This window comes from Cicer arietinum, chromosome 3 (genome assembly GCF_000331145.2).
Source record: "Cicer arietinum cultivar CDC Frontier isolate Library 1 chromosome 3, Cicar.CDCFrontier_v2.0, whole genome shotgun sequence".
Taxonomy (NCBI): Eukaryota; Viridiplantae; Streptophyta; class Magnoliopsida; order Fabales; family Fabaceae; genus Cicer; species Cicer arietinum.
The window spans coordinates 22,119,381-22,135,049 of NC_021162.2; the positions used below are offsets into that span (position 1 = coordinate 22,119,381).

Sequence of the window (15,669 nt, forward strand, 5' to 3'; positions counted from 1 at the left end):
TGCTAAGTGTTAGGTTGTGGACTTGAGTAGGAATGACTTGAGTTAATTCATGAATTTTTTGAAAAATGATGAGGGAAATCGATTTCCCAATCGATTGGATGAGTTGCAGGAAGTTCACCATTTTGACCTAATCGATTTGCCAATCGATTGTATAAATATATCTTTCAAAATCTTTTAAGAAATCGATTTGGAAATCGATTGGCAGAGAGGCAGGAACTCAGCAAAACTGCCGAAATCGATTTGGAAATCGATTTGGCAACCCAGGGACTCATCAGAACTGACAAAATCGACTTAGAAATCGATTTGGTCATGCAAAAACTCAGCAGAACTGACCAAATCGATTTGGCAATCGATTGGCTCAGCAAAAGTCCTTATTTTGAGTTAGATAATCGATTGCTCAATTGATTTATCAATGCTTTGGTCAGTTATGTATTACTTGATGGTTTGAGAACTTCATTTTGATTTTATTTTTAATTGGCAAGCATTATATGAACTTTTAGCATATGGAAAATCCTTTTAAGGTGCATGCTTAGTTGAAAGGTTATTTTGTGCATTTAAAACTTAAATGTTATGTGTTATCTGTTAATTTCGGTTGGTGACCCTTTACAATTATTGTGGAAATCTGGGCTTTGCCCTCAGATGAGAGTCAGGACGGTCCTACCGGTTCGTACCCTACGGACGGGAATGGAGATGGGAACGTGTGATTGCAGTTACATTAGGAGGATCTCACGGGGCGCGTGGAGATTACTCAGAGTGTATAGCTTTTTGGTAGGATGATCAGATTAGGATGGTGTATAGGGACTAGGGGTCCTTCTTTTTGGTTTGGAGTATTTTTAGTTTGGAAAACTGTACTTTTACTAATATTATCAGTTTGACATCATCTTTGAATGGGTTCCATGTACCATTTGATGTTGTGTAAATGTTTTGGATTTGTAATTGGAGAAACTTTTCCGCTGCTTGTAAATTATAATGACTCAATTATTTATCCAAAGGCATTTCCTGATTTAATTCTCTGTTTTATTTTAATTACTTTTGAAAAAAAAATATACCCTCGCTTTGAAAAACAGGGTGTTACATACTTGATTTCAACAATAACATGGTTGTGTCAGGGTAGATATTGTTTGTACATACTAGAAAGCTCGAGAAAATTGTAAATTGTTTAGATTGCACAAAAATGTTTAAATTGATATTTTATGTGAATTTGAAGTGCTGGTTTAAGGTGATTTGAACAGAACCTTCATTGAAAAAGGGAAAGGTATTCCATCTGGTCTTGAAATAAATGCTAATAAATCAACTTTTACTCACTTAAAGTTCAAGGCAAACTTTAGAGTACAAATACAAAATGTGAAGCCTTTGAAGCGAAAACAAAAGTTGCAGAATACTAATGTATTCTAGTCTTAAAACAAAATGAAGCAGAATATACTAGCCACCTAACACAACCTAATGCAGAGAGAAATTAATACATGTAGTGAAGGAACTTACCACATGTTTGAGAAATAAGACACAATGATCATTAAATTAAATGTAATAAAAATTCAAACCTTTGTCCTTATCTTCAACTTGTAATCGTATCACATCAACATGAAGTTCAAGTTAGTTAACTAATCAAATGCCAATTGGTAAGATATGATAAATTCATTTAAAACATTGGGTAGTATATTATTAAGGAAAAACAATTGATGGAAAAATTATATATAAATTAAAAAAGGAGAGGTGAGAAAAATATGAGTATTTTTCTTCAAGGAAAGACTAATAGCAAAAGAAAGAGCTGAATAGTTTTCTCTAATTTTAGCAAGTGTGTTTGTGGAACTTTGATATTGTGGTTGTGTTTCCATTAACTTAGCAAGTTGTGCATTCGAATTTTCAGCTTGTTCATTTTTTAGGACTTGCATTATGTGGTTGAAATTTGATTATAATTTTAGTTGTCTTCGTCTTTAATTGTTCTTTGTGTTAAAACAAAAAAAAAAAGAAAAAAAAACAACTTATTGATTATTAAAATTTGCATCATCCAATGATTCATGCTTGACCCAATGATTTCATATTATATAGGAATAAATATGCCAAATATGAAGTATGTCCAAAGTGAAGTACGTCAAGGTGGAAAACAACAAACGAAGACGTACAAGGTAATGGAATGGAGACTTCTGAGAGGCGAAAGAAGATACCAGCAAAGATCCTTCGATGGTTTCCATTGAAACTAAGGTTGCAAAGGTTATACATGTCCTCCAAAGTTGCATAATCAATGAGATGGCACCATGAGAGTAGATTGAATGATGGTTCTCTTAGGCATCTAGCTGATTCCCTTGCTTGGAAGAATTTTGACGCTCGGTATCCAACATTTTTGTTAGATCCTCGTAATGTTCGATTAGGAGTGGCTTCAGATGGTTTCAATCCTTTCAAGACTATGAGTATTACTCATAGCACTTGGCCTGTCATTCTAATTCCTTACAATCTTCCTCCTTGGATGGTCATGAAACAACCATACTTCATGTTATCACTATTAATTCCGGGTCCAAAAGGTCCTGGAAATAACATTGACATTTATTTGCAACCTTTAGTACAAGAGTTGCAAGAGTTATGGGATGATGGAATTGAAACATTTGATGCATATAAGAAAGAGACATTTCAACTTCGTGCAGCTATGATATGGACTATTAATGGCTTTCCAGCATATGCTAACTTGTCTGGATGGAGTACTAAAGGTCAATATGCATGTCCATGTTGTGGTATTGAAACTACCTCGCAGTGGTTACGTCATGGTAAAAAAATTTGCTACATGGGTCATCGTCGTTGTTTATCTCCCAAACATAAGTGGAGATTGAATAATAGGGATTTGGATGGAACACGAGAGCTAAGGAGCCCTCCTAAAAGACTTGATGGGACTGATATTTTAAGACAAATAGATGAATATAGAGAAAAAGGTCTAGCAAATGGAGCACAACCTTGGAAAAAGAAGAGCATTTTCTTCACATTGCCTTATTGGCAATATAATGTATTGCGTCATAATCTTGATGTGATGCACATTGAAAAGAATGTATGTGACAACATTATTGGTACATTGTTAAACCAAGAGGGAAAATCCAAAGATAATTATAAGGCACGAGCTGATCTTGTAGATATGGGCATAAGAAGTATGCTCCATCCTCAACCAAGTCCTAATATAACTACAACGCGTTTGCCTAGAGCATGCTATCAAATGACTAACAAAGAAAAGGAATCTTTCCTAAGCATTCTCAAGAATGTAAAAACTCCAGATGAATGTTCATCAAACATCCCACGTTGTGTGCATGTCAAGCAACACAAGATGTTTGGATTGAAAAGTTACGATTGTCATGTTTTGATGCAAGAGCTTCTTCCAGTAGCATTACGGGGTTCATTGCCAGATAAAGTCACTTCAGTGTTAGTTGATCTTTGCAATTTCTTCAAGCAAATTTGTTCTAAGGTACTTAATGTGGAATTTCTATCACAATTGGAGTCTCAAATAGTTATCACACTTTGTCAGTTGGAAACAATTTTTCCTCCTTCATTTTTTACTGTTATGATGCATTTGGTAATTCATTTGGCACACGAAGCCCAAGTTGCTGGACCGGTACAATATCGATGGATGTATCCGATTGAGAGGTATGTATGTTTATAAAAATTGGTTTAATTAAAAGTGTTAAACAAGTTTTTTTGGATGTTGAGAACATAGATATATTAAATTTTCTTCACTTTCAGGTTTCTTCTTACTCTTAAGTCCTTTGTACGTAATAGAGCCCATCCAGAAGGATCAATTGTAGAGGGATTTTAGGCCAATGAATGTTTGACGTTTGGTTCGCAATATCTATCTGGGGTAGAAACTAGGTTCAGTAGACCTAACAGAAATGACGATGAAGTGTCTGGAAGGCCATTAGGGATAAAGAAACAACAAAAGTTACGATTAGGGAAGAGGAAGAAAGTGAGTAGAACTAAACTTGACAAGAAAGAGTTAGCACATGCACATAGATATGTGCTTTCTAATTGTGATGCAGTTGCTCCATTTATAGAGTAAGTCACATATCATATTTCAATTTTATACAATTTAAATTTTTATTACTTTTTTTTTAACTCTATTACTGTTACTTTTAGAGACCACATTTTACATCTTAAGAGACAGTGTCGACCACGACGATTGACACAACTTGAAATTGACAGGCAACATGGTCATAAATTTATTGAGTGGTTTAAACTCAGGTGAGCATATAATAATTTAATTATTTAAATTTTACTGATTGTTTTTATATAGAAACTTACTATATTTCATGAAATATTTTAGATCCAGTGTATGGATGAACAAAAGAGCTCAGAAGTTACTCATGAACTTAGATGGTTATCCCGTGGACCATCTGAGGTAGTAAGAAGATACACAGGTTATGCGATTAATGGTTTTAGATTCCACACAAAGAAGAGAGAGAGATTTTTGAAAACACAAAATAGTGGAGTTGTTGTAAAGACAAAGACCTCAAAAGATGAAATTAATTACTATGGGGCAATAATTGATATACTGCAGTTGGATTATTCTAGAAAGTGCAAGTTTGTGTTATTTAAATGTGATTGGGTTGATATTAATAAAAGTATCAAGAAAGATAAGTTTGGCATGACGCTTGTCAATTTCAAATTTTTAAAACATAATGGGAAAAATATTTGTGATGACCCATTTGTGTTTGCATCACAAGCTAAAAAGGTGTTTTATATATATGATGAGAGAAACAAGGATTGGCTTGTTGTTCTCAATGCAAAAGTTAGGGATATATATGATATGGGTGATGAGGAATCTAATGAAATTGAAGAAATTCATGGGCAACTAATGGGCGATACAAGTGAAGCTACTCAAAATGTTAATGATTTGGTTAGCCTTGAAGTTGAAGATGAATATGATTTTTTTGAAGTTGTTGATGTTGATAATGTGGATGATGATGAAGATGATGAGGAAGACGAATGAAGTGTGTTCTAGTTGTGCATGATTTTATACATTATGTTTTTTCTTATACTTTTAGATTTGTCTATGTTTTTCTTATACTTTTAGATTTGTCTATGTTTTTTGAATTTTGTCCAAGTTACTCATTTATAATTTTGTGTTAGAGAATCAATGGCTCGAAGAAGAAAGTTAAATATTCTACATCGAGCAAGTGATAATGAAGGAATTCAGTCTACTTCTAATAATACAAACTCAACCAATGTAGAAGGAAGTAATGTTGCAGAAACTCGTTCTAGTCCTTGTCATGCAGAAGGTGTCATACGTGAGTCTGTAGAATCTCACTCAATTCCCTCTGATATAGAAGTTGAAGAAGAACAAATTGAAAAAGGTATTAATTATATATTCTTTGTTTTGAAGTTTTATTTATATTGTTTTTATTATGACTTATATGCACACATAGTTTTATTGTCCTTTTCTTTTGTTTGTAGAAGTAGAGCCTAAACGAGCTAGAGGTCCTACAAAAATGTTAGATGTATGGGAAATGGAAGATGGTGATTTAATAATCGCTAATTTGGACATATATGGTCGACCCATTGGTGAGGAAGGGACAACTCTAACTCGTTTCATTGGTAGCGTAGCTAGAAGGTATAAATATGCTCCTATCGATTACAAGTCATGGAAAGTCATGCCAAATGATTACAAAGAAGAAATGTTGAAATTAATAGAGGTATTATGATTATTCATTTAACTAATATAACATATTTTCTTTAAGAAGTCAATTGAGATGTACAATTAACATGTTTTTTTGTTTTTGTGCTCTAACATGTTTGATTTACAATGATGATGTTAGGAATATTTGATGGATTAACAATTTATAATCATACTTATAGTTTAAGAATATAGATGTTTAGCACACTCAAACTACATCATAACATGTTGATAACTGTAAGAATACATTTAACTAATATAACATGTTTCTTTAACATCTCTTATTGTGTAGAGTAAATTTGAGTTTGTTCCTCCAATAAATGACTTAACAAGAGAAATATTAAAATCTGAGCTGAACGAGAAATGGAGGCAATGGAAGGGTGATCTAAAGTCAATGGCATGTGACCCTACTAAATTAGAAGAAGAAGTTGCATCTCTTGTACCAGATGATAGGGTTGACCCAAATCAATATCGTGGTTTGGTTCATCATTGGTTTTCTGATGAAGGACAAGTAAGTCGTATATATTATGAGTAATATATTAAAGAGTTTGTAAACTACATGTTTTTGATGCTACATGTTTTTGATGACGACAAGACCACCAACTATGGACAATGCAGCAAGATCAAAAAGAAGATCAAACCATCTTGAATGAGCTTCCAAATCCAAATAATAAATGAGTAAATGTAAAGGTATATGATACAAATCAATAGTTCAAATACATGAGAACAATTCATATTTACATATGCATTTAACATGTTTTCGAAAATCAAAAACAACATTAACAAATCATTTAAAATCATATTTTTGACAATTTGCATAAGTGTATTCGAATACACCATGTTGTATTCGAATACAACTTAAGTCAGAAGCAAAACTTTAAAAGGTGTATTCGACTACACGCATCTGTAGTCGACTACAAGCTAAGTCAGTGGCCAAGTGTATTCGACTACACCCATCTGTAGTCGACTACATGCTAAGTCAGTAGCCAAATGTATTCGACTACACTCATATGTAGTCGAATACAAGTTAAGTCAGAGGCTAAAATACATTGATCTGTATTCGACTACACTGATGTGTATTCGAATACAAGGTGTAAAATTCGAATTTTTTAAACGTTACAAAGATGTGTATTCGAATACACATATACTGTATTCGAATACACCTGGAAACATTACAATTTTTCAGATCTGGAATGCCTCTAGAACATTGTAATTTTTCATCAAACCTCTTGGATCAATGGCCACGAATCTGAAAGGATGTTTTATGGAGTATAAATACCCCATAACTTCAGATCAAAAATTAACCATCCTTGAATTAATTCATTTGAACAACTTTGAACAAAATTCTGATTTTTCTAAGTACTTGCATTAGATTTTCATATCATTCTAAAAAGTTCTCAAGTACTTGAATTACTATTGAGTTGTTTATCAATATACCACATCTTAGATTTATTCAAACCTTATTGTATCATTTGTACAAGTAAGATAGTGGTGTGCTATCTTAGAAAGAATTGTTAGAAGTTTTGTAGCAAGAATCCCAGGGTGGGAATTGTACATTTTCTGACAAGTAGTTGATTAATCTCTTGTGGTGTGCAAGAGGACTGGACGTACCCTTGGTTATAAGGGGAACCAGGATAAATCTTATCGTGTTCATTTACTTACTGCACTTGTTATTAAGCCTTGTTCTTAAACTCAGAAAATCTGATTACCATATCACTAAAAACAAGAAAATTTACTAACACCTAATTCACCCCCCCTCTTAGGCGTACTTTCATACTTACAATTGGCATCAGAGTAGGTTAAGGTAACTTATTCCTCGATCAATTACTCATGGCTTCCGCACAACCTGTCTTTAGAGATGGTGGTAGCAGTACCAAGCCACCATGTTTTGTTGGAGAGCACTACGATTTTTGGAAAATCCGTATGCAAGCATATCTCGAAGCACAAGGAGATGACATATGGGATGCCGTTGAAAATGGTCCTCATATTCCAAAAACTGTCATCAATAACAAAGAAGAAATAAAAATAAAAAATTCTTGGACGGATGAGGATAAGAGAAAAGTGCTTTTCGATAAAAAGGCTAAGAACATATTACAATCTGCACTAGGAATGGATGAGTTTTTCCGCATATCTCACTGTAAAACAGCAAAAGAAATATGGGATACGTTGGAAGTAACTCACGAAGGCACCATTGAAGTAAAAAGATCCAAACTCAACACACTATCACAAGAATATGAGTTATTTCGCATGCAGCCCGGAGAATCTATTTTAGATTTACAGAAAAGGTTCTCCCATTTAACCAATCATTTGACAGCACTTGGAAAAATCTTCACAAATGATGAACTAAATCTAAAAGTACTAAGGTCATTGACAAGGGCATGGCAACCAAAAGTTACAGCAATATCAGAAAAGAAAAGCCTATCCAAGATGTCTCTTTCTGCACTATTTGGAAAACTTCAAGAGCATGAAATCGAACTCGGAAGGCTAGAACAAAATGAAAGTCAAGAAAAGAAGAACAAAAATATTGCGTTAAAGACTGAATCAAGAGAACAAAGCAAAGAGAATGATTCAGATGAAGATGAAAATATTATCCTTCTTGTTAAGAAATTTGGTAAATTTCTTAAAAACGACAGAACATTCAAAAAGAAAAGCTTCAAGAAGAAAGATAATTCTACATCAAATCAAAATTTCACTTGCTTCGAATGTGGAAAACAAGGACATATTAAAGCAGACTGCCCAAATATTGCTAAGAAGAATTTCAACAGAAAGAAAGACTTCAAGAAAGCATACATAGCTTGGGAAGACAATGAAGTAAGTTCATCTTCAGAAACAGAAAGTGAAGAATGCGCCAATGTTGCATTAATGGCCTCGCATCAATCAGATGATGAAGAGGTTAGTAATATAGACTCTCCTCTTTATAATAAGACTAATACTGAATTAATTATAGAATACAATGATGCTCAAAACGCAATAAAAGAATTACTCATTGAATGTAAAAATCTATGTAAACTAGTATCAACACAAAAGAAACAAATCTCAAGTTTACAAGAAAAAGTTGATATTATGGAGAAAAATTCTGAAAAACTAAAACAGAATTCTGCATGCAATAAATGTGAATCCCTCTCTTTCGAAATTGTTCAATTAAATAGAGTAATTGAACGATACGAAAAGGGACAATTAGGATTGGAAAATGTTCTAAACATGCAAAGATACTCAAATGATAAAAGTGGTCTTGGATACTCAAAATTTGATAAACCAAATTTGAACAAAACTATTTTTGTTAAAGCAGGTAGTCAATCTAATCAAGATAAGATTATAGTTATGAAAAAGGATGATCTTTATAATAAGAAAATTATTCAAAATAAATCTCATACATATGTTACTAACAGTAGATTTAATCCTACTTGCTCTTATTGTGGTCTTCATGGTCATACACCTAATACATGTCATATTAGAAATATTAGTGTTCCAAAAGGTCATTTCATATGGGTAAAGAAAGGTACTAACCATCAAGGACCCAAAGCACATTGGGTACCTAATAAAGTTTGATTTCAATTTTGTAGGTAAGCAAACAAAAGACTTCAAACATGTGGTACTTGGATAGTGGCTGCTCTAAACACATGACGGGTGATATAACAAAATTTTCAGCTTTAACACTTGAGTCAAAGGGACATGTAGTATATGGAGACAACAACAAAGGAAAAATTTTAGGCATTGGAAAAGTTGGTACAGCACCATCTCCCTCAATTGAAGATGTCTTATATGTTGAAGGTCTAAAACATAATCTCATAAGCATCAGCCAGCTTTGTGACAAAGGATACAAGATAGTTTTTAATAAAGATGAGTGCGTCATCCAAAATGAAGCTACAAATGAAACTCAGTTTGTTGGTAAGCGTTTCAAAAACATTTTCATACTTAATTTTGAAGATTTATCCTTGAAAATGAAATGTCTTTTGGTAAGCGACAATAATGATGCTTGGCTATGGCATAAGAGATTTGCTCATATTCACATGGATCATTTAAACAAATTGGTCAAGCATGATCTTGTTGTAGGCTTACCAAAAATAAAATTTATAAAGGATAAATTATGTGACGCTTGTCAAAAGGGCAAACAAACAAAAAGTTCTTTCAAACCTAAAAATGTTATTTCAACTTCTAGACCGCTACAATTGATACATATGGATTTGTTTGGTCCATCAAGAACCAAAAGTCTTGGTGGAAACTCATATGGACTAGTTATTGTTGATGATTACTCAAGGTTCACTTGGACCTTATTTTTGGCAAATAAAAATGAAGCTTTTAAGGCATTTAAAAACTATGCCAAGCTAGTCCAAAATGAACAATCTGCCAAAATTGTATCAATTAGAAGTGATCATGGAAGGGAATTTCAAAATACTTCATTTGAAGAATTTTGTGAAGAAAATGGTATTTTTCACAATTTTTCTGCACCAAGAACACCACAACAAAATGGGGTCGTTGAGAGAAAGAATAGATCCTTAATAGAGCTTGCTAGAACTATGCTAAGCGACTCAAATCTACCAAAATACTTTTGGGCAGATGCTGTAAACACAGCATGCTATGTTTCCAACCGGGTAATTATTAGGCCAATTCTTAAGAAAACTCCATATGAACTTTACAAAGGTAGAAAACCCAATATCTCTCACTTTCACATTTTTGGATGTAAATGTTTTGTGTTAAATAATGGTAAAGACAACCTTGGAAAATTTGATGAAAAAGCTGATGAAGGTATATTTCTCGGTTACTCTTTATCTAGTAAAGCATTTAGAGTCTTTAATAAAAGAACCTTATTAGTTGAAGAATCAATGCATGTAACCTTTGATGAAACTAACCCCATAAAAGAAGAAAATATTATTTCTTGTGATGATGATGATGTTTTTGAAAGTAATGATCCAAGCAAAGAACTTCAACAAGAAAGTGGAGTCAATATTGAAAGGCAAAGTGATGATCTTCCTAAAGAATGGAGAACCCATAGATATCACCCTATTGACAACATCATAGGTGATATAAATAAAGGAGTCACAACAAGGTTAAAATTGCAAGATGCTTGCTTAAACATGGCGTTTGTTTCTCAAATCGAACCCTCCAAAATTGGTGAAGCACTTAAAGATGATCAATGGATACTTGCCATGCAAGAAGAACTCAATCAATTCGAAAGAAGCCAAGTTTGGGAACTTGTTCCTAATCCTGGAAATAAACACATCATTGGTACAAAATGGGTGTTCAAAAATAAACTAGATGAGAATGGCATAGTTGTTCGCAACAAAGCTAGATTGGTTGCTCAAGGATACAATCAAGAGGAAGGGATAGACTTTGACGAAACATTTGCTCCGGTAGCAAGACTAGAAGCCATACGTCTACTATTAGCATATGCTTGCTCCATGAATTTTGAGTTATATCAAATGGACGTGAAAAGTGCATTTCTCAATGGGTACATAAATGAAGAAGTTTATGTCAAGCAGCCCCCTGGATTTGAAGATTCCAAAAATCCCTCACACGTTTACAAATTGAAAAAGGCTCTTTATGGTCTAAAACAAGCTCCAAGAGCTTGGTATGACAGATTAAGCACCTTTTTATGTGAACGAGGATTTGACAAAGGAGAAGTTGATAAAACGTTATTTGTCAAAAGAGAAAATGGTCACACATTATTGGTTCAAATTTATGTTGATGATATAATATTTGGATCAACCAACAAGGACATATGTGAAGAATTCTCTTCAATAATGCAAGGAGAATTCGAAATGTCCATGATGGGAAAATTAAACTATTTTCTTGGACTTCATATCAAGCAACTTGAGCACGGCATCTTCATCAATCAAGCCAAATATTGTAAAGAATTACTAAAGAAATTTGAAATGGAGAATTGCAAAGAAAGTACAACTCCAATGGGCTCCGGAACATATGTTGATAAAGATGCATCAGGAATTTCCATCGACATATCCAAATATCGAGGTATGATTGGATCATTATTATATCTAACGGCCAGCCGGCCAGATATCATGTTTAGTGTTTGTTTGTGTGCAAGATTTCAGGCAGATCCGAAAGAATCACATCTAGTAGCTGTTAAAAGAATTATGAAGTATCTGAAAGGAACAACAAATGTAGGCCTATGGTATCCTAAGGGTAGCATATGTAGCCTAGTAGGATACTCTGATTCGGATTATGCGGGATGCAAAACAGACCGTAAAAGCACCAGTGGCACATGTCATGTCTTAGGAAATGCCCTTGTTTCATGGTCTTGTAAAAAGCAAGCTTGTGTTGCACTTAGTACTGCTGAAGCTGAATATATTGCAGCAGGAAGCTGTTGTGCCCAGATTCTCTGGCTCAAACAGCAATTACATGACTATGGAGTTGATCTCGGATGCATTCCCTTAAGATGTGATAACACAAGCGCAATAAACATCTCAAAGAATCCAATCATGCACTCCAGAACTAAACACATCGATATCCGACATCATTTTCTACGGGATCATGTACTTAAAGGTAATGTTGAGGTAACATTTGTTGATACACACAATCAATTGGCCGATATTTTTACAAAACCGTTACCTAAAGACTCATTTTATAAAATCCGAAGAGAACTTGGTATTTTGAGTGAATTTGATCTTTAACCATTGCATGATATACATAGTTTGCCATATCTCTTATGTCTTATTGATTATTTCCTTTTGATATATGAATTTGTGTATTACATGATGCAATTTTCATAAAAAAACTGAGTTTTTAAGCAAAACTGTACTTACGTAGTCGAATACAACTGATTGTATTTGAATACAAACTTTCCCAGATTTCCTGTATTCGAATACAAAGGATGTGTAGTCGAATACACGTTCCCAGAAAAATGTGTATTCGAATACAAGAAGGTGTAGTCGAATACACCTTCGCGTTTTTGCGCAGGTATAAAAGCTGCTTCACATATTTAGGGTTATTTTTCTTTGGTATTCGAATACAGCCCTAGTTTCTCCTCTCTTCTCTCCAAAACTCATCCCTCCTCCTTCCATTCACTTACCCATTCACCCAACCTAACAACATCCATTTCTCTTTACTTCCTTCTTGTCATTCCTCTTCAAATCTCTCACAACTCTCACATTTTCTCTAAAACCCACTTTCCCCAAAAACTACCATTTCTCACCATGGATGCCCGCAAACGAGGACCACGCACCAAACATGCAGCAGTAGGTCCCTCCCGCAAACGAACAAGAAATCCTAACATCACGGATTTATCCCGGCTTCTACACACACCGGAGGAAATTGATCGTTTTCGCACATTCTACTCGGACAAGCGACTTATTATCCCAAAGTATGGTACTCTAGACTCTTTCTCTGACTTTAAATTTCCTGCGTTGCTCAAAGCACAACATGTTGAAGAGTTTATAGGCTACAAAGGTCCAGTTTATCCCGATTTGGTTAGGGTTTTTTATTGCAATCTCATGCAAGAGGGAAACTGTTAGTCTCTCGGGTTAAGGGCAAAGTCATCCGTTTAAATACCAAAACCATTGGAGAAATTCTGAATATCTCTTTTAATGGTGAAAATTTTTGTCCAAACCAGTTATGTGAATAGGGTGACATTTCTAAGTATGATGCGTATGTCTCCCTCTGTCGATTTGACCGACGCACCATGGAACAAAAGAGGGCTCAGGCAGGTTCCAAATATGCCCAGCAACGGTATGGTGTGGGAAATCTTACTGTTGATTATCGGCTTCTACACTATTTCCTTAGCTACATTCTGGTTCCAAAAGCTGGAAATTACTCACAAATTTCGGAGTTTGAATTTCAAATTATGAATTTCACATTTGAAGATCGTCAACTTAATTGGGCGTTTTTTGTGAAATCTATTATGTTTGGCTCTTGCGAGGCAATTGGCTTATCCTATGCAAAGGAAGTTTCACGGATTTTGGAACACTTTGGTGTGGACTTCTCTGATGAAGTTATGTTTACACCCACCAAAGAAAATATGATGGATTTAGGTGTCTTGTCTAGCATGCGGATAATATGGAATGACGAGCTTGAAGCATTTGTGCATAAAGGTGATCATGGTCCACCATCTGAAGATGCACCGGAGGACAATGCTGGACCCTCCAACACTGCTGCTCAAGGAGATGAAGATGGCGAGGACACTGCATCTGATGATGATTATATCTCCAATCAAATGATCATTACTCGCCTTGATTCTTTCCGAACCTTCTTCCAAACTCAATTCGACAAGTTGACCACCTCTATCGACACTCGCTTCACCACTATTGAAACTACTATTGCTCGCAATCAAGACGCAGTATCTCAAGACATTAGTAATTTATCAGACAAACTTGATCATTTCCACATTCCGACATATTTTGATTAAGTTCTTTAGTTTTGTACTAAGTTAACTTTTCGCATTCTGTATTACTGTGATATTTGCTTTATGAACTCCTTTGTCGTTTTAATTCTGGTATGTTTTGTATTACTCGTTTTAGGACTTATTATGTATTCATTTTTATGATCTTCTAACTTAATTTCCATTACTGCTATTCTTGTTTCCTTCTATGTCTTTTGTGTATGTCTTTACTCGCACCGTGTATGTCTCTTTGTTTTCTTCTTCTTTTTGATCATGTCAAAAGGGGGAGAAAATTTGGTGTTGTTGTTGCATTTCAAACCTTGTAGGCACTCAAAAACAATTTTCAAATCATCACATACAACGGGGGAGTATGCACCTATTACGGGGGAGCAAAGATTTCAACATCACACTCTCTTCACAACAACGTTTTGTCATAATCAAAAAGGGGGAGAATGTAAACTACATGTTTTTGATGACGACAAGACCACCAACTATGGACAATGCAGCAAGATCAAAAAGAAGATCAAACCATCTTGAATGAGCTTCCAAATCCAAATAATAAATGAGTAAATATAAAGGTATATGATACAAATCAATAGTTCAAATACTTGAGAACAATTCATATTTACATATGCATTTAACATGTTTTCAAAAATCAAAAACAACATTAACAAATCATTTAAAATCATATTTTTGACAATTTGCATAAGTGTATTCGAATACACCATGTTGTATTCGAATACAACTTAAGTCAGAAGCAAAACTTTAAAAGGTGTATTCGACTACACGCATCTGTAGTCGACTACAAGCTAAGTCAGTGGCCAAGTGTATTCGACTACACCCATCTGTAGTCGACTACATGCTAAGTCAGTAGCCAAATGTATTCGACTACACTCATATGTAGTCGAATACAAGTTAAGTCAGAGGCTAAAATACATTGATCTGTATTCGACTACACTGATGTGTATTCGAATACAAGGTGTAAAATTCGAATTTTTTAAACGTTACAAAGATGTGTATTCGAATACACATATACTGTATTCGAATACACCTGGAAACATTACAATTTTTCAGATCTGGAATGCCTCTAGAACATTGTAATTTTTCATCAAACCTCTTGGATCAATGGCCACGAATCTGAAAGGATGTTTTATGAAGTATAAATACCCCATAACTTCATATCAAAAATTAACAATCCTTGAATTTAATCAAGGATTGTTAATTTTTGTTAGATCAAAAAATAACAATCCTTGAATTAATTCATTAAACAACTTTGAACAAAATTCTGATTTTTCTAAGTACTTGCATTAGATTTTCATATCATTCTAAAAGTTCTCAAGTACTTGAATTGCTATTGAGTTGTTTATCAATATACCACATCTTAGACTCATTCAAACCTTATTGTATCATTTGTACAAGTAAGATAGTGGTGTGCTATCTTAGAAGTACTGTTAGAAGTTTTGTAGCAAGAATCCCAGGGTGGGAGTTGTACATTTTCTGACAAGTATTGGATTAATCTCTTGTGGTGTGCAAGAGGACTGGACGTACCCTTGGTTATAAGGGGAACCAGGATAAATCTTAACGTGTTCATTTACTTACTGCAATTTTTATTAAGCCTTGTTCTTAAACTCAGAAAATCTGATTACCATATCACTAAAAACAAGAAAATTTACTAACACCTAATTCACCCCCC

At 34.2% G+C, this 15,669-nt stretch overlaps 3 protein-coding genes across 3 annotated transcripts in view; all 3 read left to right on the plus strand.

Annotated features, from left to right (window-relative positions):
* The window catches only part of LOC140919689 (uncharacterized), a 30,334-nt gene extending 28,139 nt beyond the window's left edge, over window positions 1-2,195 (plus strand). The window contains exon 3 of the mRNA XM_073366298.1: window positions 2,073-2,195. Within this exon, the coding sequence (XP_073222399.1) occupies window positions 2,073-2,195 (123 nt within the window). The remainder of the gene's footprint in view (window positions 1-2,072) is intronic.
* A 47-nt stretch (window positions 2,196-2,242) lies between these two features.
* LOC101501567 (uncharacterized) lies at window positions 2,243-4,960 on the plus strand. The gene is made up of 7 exons (XM_004513563.1): window positions 2,243-3,621; window positions 3,718-3,746; window positions 3,837-4,026; window positions 4,108-4,212; window positions 4,295-4,369; window positions 4,594-4,838; window positions 4,941-4,960. The coding sequence occupies exons 1-7, from the start codon at window positions 2,243-2,245 to the stop codon at window positions 4,958-4,960; spliced, it is 2,043 nt and encodes a 680-aa protein (XP_004513620.1).
* Window positions 4,827-6,185, plus strand: LOC113783999 (uncharacterized). The gene is made up of 3 exons (XM_073365630.1): window positions 4,827-5,324; window positions 5,425-5,663; window positions 6,064-6,185. Exons 1-3 carry the CDS (start codon window positions 5,108-5,110, stop codon window positions 6,157-6,159), a joined length of 552 nt encoding a protein of 183 aa, XP_073221731.1. The 5' UTR covers window positions 4,827-5,107; the 3' UTR covers window positions 6,160-6,185.
* Window positions 6,186-15,669: the final 9,484 nt, after the last annotated feature.